Source organism: Gavialis gangeticus, unplaced genomic scaffold (genome assembly GCF_001723915.1).
Source record: "Gavialis gangeticus isolate Ggan-Ray unplaced genomic scaffold, GavGan_comp1, whole genome shotgun sequence".
In the NCBI taxonomy this organism is placed as follows: domain Eukaryota; kingdom Metazoa; phylum Chordata; order Crocodylia; family Gavialidae; genus Gavialis; species Gavialis gangeticus.
This window is the reverse complement of record NW_017728964.1, coordinates 13,220,203-13,222,825: the sequence shown is the minus strand read 5'-3', so window position 1 is coordinate 13,222,825 and position 2,623 is coordinate 13,220,203. Positions and strand designations below refer to the sequence as shown.

Below are 2,623 nucleotides of genomic sequence, written 5' to 3'. Positions count from 1 at the left end.
ATCATCTCCACGATAGAAATGATAACGCCCCCTCCTAAGATCTGGAAGCCACTCTGTTTATCAGATGCTGAGCAACAAAACCCAGCAAAAAGCTTCTTTCTTTTTTAGCACTACAACTTCTCCAATGTAAGCACAGGAAAGTGATTGTTTTTAATGGCAGGCATTTACTGAACTATCCCAACAGCATTAATCCAAACGTGCACAACGGCTCTGGAAAGTTTCAGCTAACACCACGTGGTACTGATAACAGACTTCTCAAACTCTGCACAAGGACTTTTTCGAACTCCACAACCTGCTCAAACAGGTGATGGGGCTGGTTCACCTCATTTCTAGTGCCTGGATGCAAAGAGAGATCATTTCCAAAGGGTCAACCTCCCACAGGCCAAGCTCACTCTAGTCATACTTGTGAAAACACTGGATGTGTTCAAAAAGAAGCCATGCTTCAAATGCTTGACCCATAGGAGTTTTGTGGGGTTGCAAGCACTAAGACCACTTGAAAGGTTGGGAACCCAAGTTGCTTATGAGCAGAGGACTGGGGTGGCTGAAAGCTGGGAGCATTATCAAACAAAGAACTGTACGTGAAACCAAGCAGGGCAACTCTTCTGGAAACAGCTACTTTCATGGAGCATCCTAGAGATAACCCAGTGCCATCAAGACAGTCCTCCACCCCCACTCTTGCTCACGTGGCATCCCCCACCTAACCCCTCCCAAGAAGGCAGCTACATCCACATGCTAGTAGTTGCAAATACACCTCCTTTTCTCCCTCCCAAGACAACTTTTTTTTTTTTTAAATGCTGGATACAGTGAAAGGCAATGTAACAGGTTCATGTGGGCAGGACCCACGCTGCTTACCTCTGGGGTCTAAAGGAATATTGTATGTGTCCCCAAGAACTACAAAGTTTAGGGCAAGATAGAGAAAAAAGGGAAGGGAGGAGAGAGAAAGAAACGTAAAGTGCAAAAAGACAGGTTAGAGACCACCATCCCTTCAAGAACAAAGCAGATATTAAACACAGAGCAGCCACATAACAGGCAGGTTTACTCCTTCAAGACCACAGACCGAGCCGGATATTAAGGAAGAACTTGGTGGTCCGTGCCAGCAAAAAGGATTTAGTGTGCCCATCACCCTCTCACAACAAGTGTTACCAAGGACAGTCAGACCCCGTCCCAATGGCAAGATTCCCATTCCCATTCCAATGGGAGTTGGGTTATTCTGTCAAATGAACTGTATTACTTGGAGGACTATTCAGTAAGACCTTATGCCTGCAAGTGCAGGCTAAAAGCCTTTTTTAAGATACAGAAGATGTTTTGGCTGGCACAGATTTTGCCAGCAGTTGTTGAGTGCGCAGCAAGAAATGGTGTTCATACTCCCGTTCTTGTGTGCTTTCTTTCCGCAGGTGAAAACATTTCTACTTGAGTGGAACATTTCACCAGAGGCAAAAACCCAACTGTCTCACCAGCCAATCACGTGGAACAGCTGGAACACAATATAATATCACAAACAACTCTGTGCTATCAAAGCTGGCTGTTTCCTGCATTGGACTAGATACCTGTAGCAGCAGGTCTAGTTTCCTGGGGTCAGCCACAGAATTCCCTGCTGTTGCTAGCTCTGCAGGAGAAGACTACTGGCAAAAGGTGAGGAGTGTGGATGACCCTGACAGATCCTGGATGTCTAATGACAGCAGAGAACGTGCTTTATAATGCTTCCTCTCACATGCAGCTCTGAGGCAACAGGTGCCAACTTAACTCACCAGGCCTAGGTATCATGATTATCCTGACCTGGTATTTTTACAGGCTGAGAAGATGCATTTCTTTTGCTGACTTTTACCATCAAGATGTTCCTACACCTAGTGGGACAATTCACTGCGTTTAACACGCAGAGCAGCCTGCACTCCAACAGTTTGCCTTACAAACCTCCACAAAAAGCTTACAGCAGGCTTGTAATGATTTCCTGCTCTGGTTCTCCACCACACAGCCTGGCTGCACTTTCCAGCCTTGGGGTAAGTAATGAGGACCTTGTCTTTTAGACAAGTAGAGAAGAAATTATCAGTTTCCTCTGAAGCTAAAAGCTGCATTGTCTCTTTGGTCAATGAAAGAGTTAACTCTGCAGATACTCTGACCAGACATGTAGTTTAGCAGGGAAGAAGGGTGGCCGTTAGAGGAGGATGATGGGAGGCAGCGGAAGTAGACAAAGAAATGGAGCGGACTCCAGTGTGGGTGTTCTCACTGCTGTTAATGAAAGGAGACTGGGTGAAAGGTACACAAGACGAGTCAATGCAATTCATTGTGATCAAACCTCTTTACCCAATAACTCGGCGGGACTGACTTGTATTCATTTGAGAGATCAGACTGCAGGAGACAGCAGGTACCTAGTTTATTTATAGGATCTCTGCCTGGTTTATTTATAGGACTTGTCAGCTGCATCTCCCTACCTCATTGCAGAGGCCGACAACTAAAATGTGTGCCAGCTGGCAGCACATCTGGAAGGCCAGGCAGCAGCCAACTGTTCATCCCTTTGAGACCTCCAGGTGATCATCATCGTCATGGAAGTTAAGGCAGATCATGGGGTGGGGGCCTATGCAGAGTACTCGTTAAGGAGGTTTAACCTTGTTAAGGAGAATGGCTC

General features: G+C 46.1%; 1 protein-coding gene across 6 annotated transcripts in view; it reads right to left on the bottom strand.

The window, feature by feature from the left end:
- Positions 1–2,623, bottom strand: part of EXOC7 (exocyst complex component 7) — a 55,871-nt gene that overhangs the window by 9,690 nt on the left and 43,558 nt on the right. For 2 of the 6 annotated variants that reach the window (XM_019503089.1, XM_019503099.1), the window contains one exon: positions 853–891. The exons of the other annotated variants lie outside the window; for them this stretch is intronic. In XM_019503089.1, the coding sequence (XP_019358634.1) occupies positions 853–891 (39 nt within the window). The remainder of the gene's footprint in view (positions 1–852; positions 892–2,623) is intronic. 6 annotated transcript variants of the gene reach the window in all.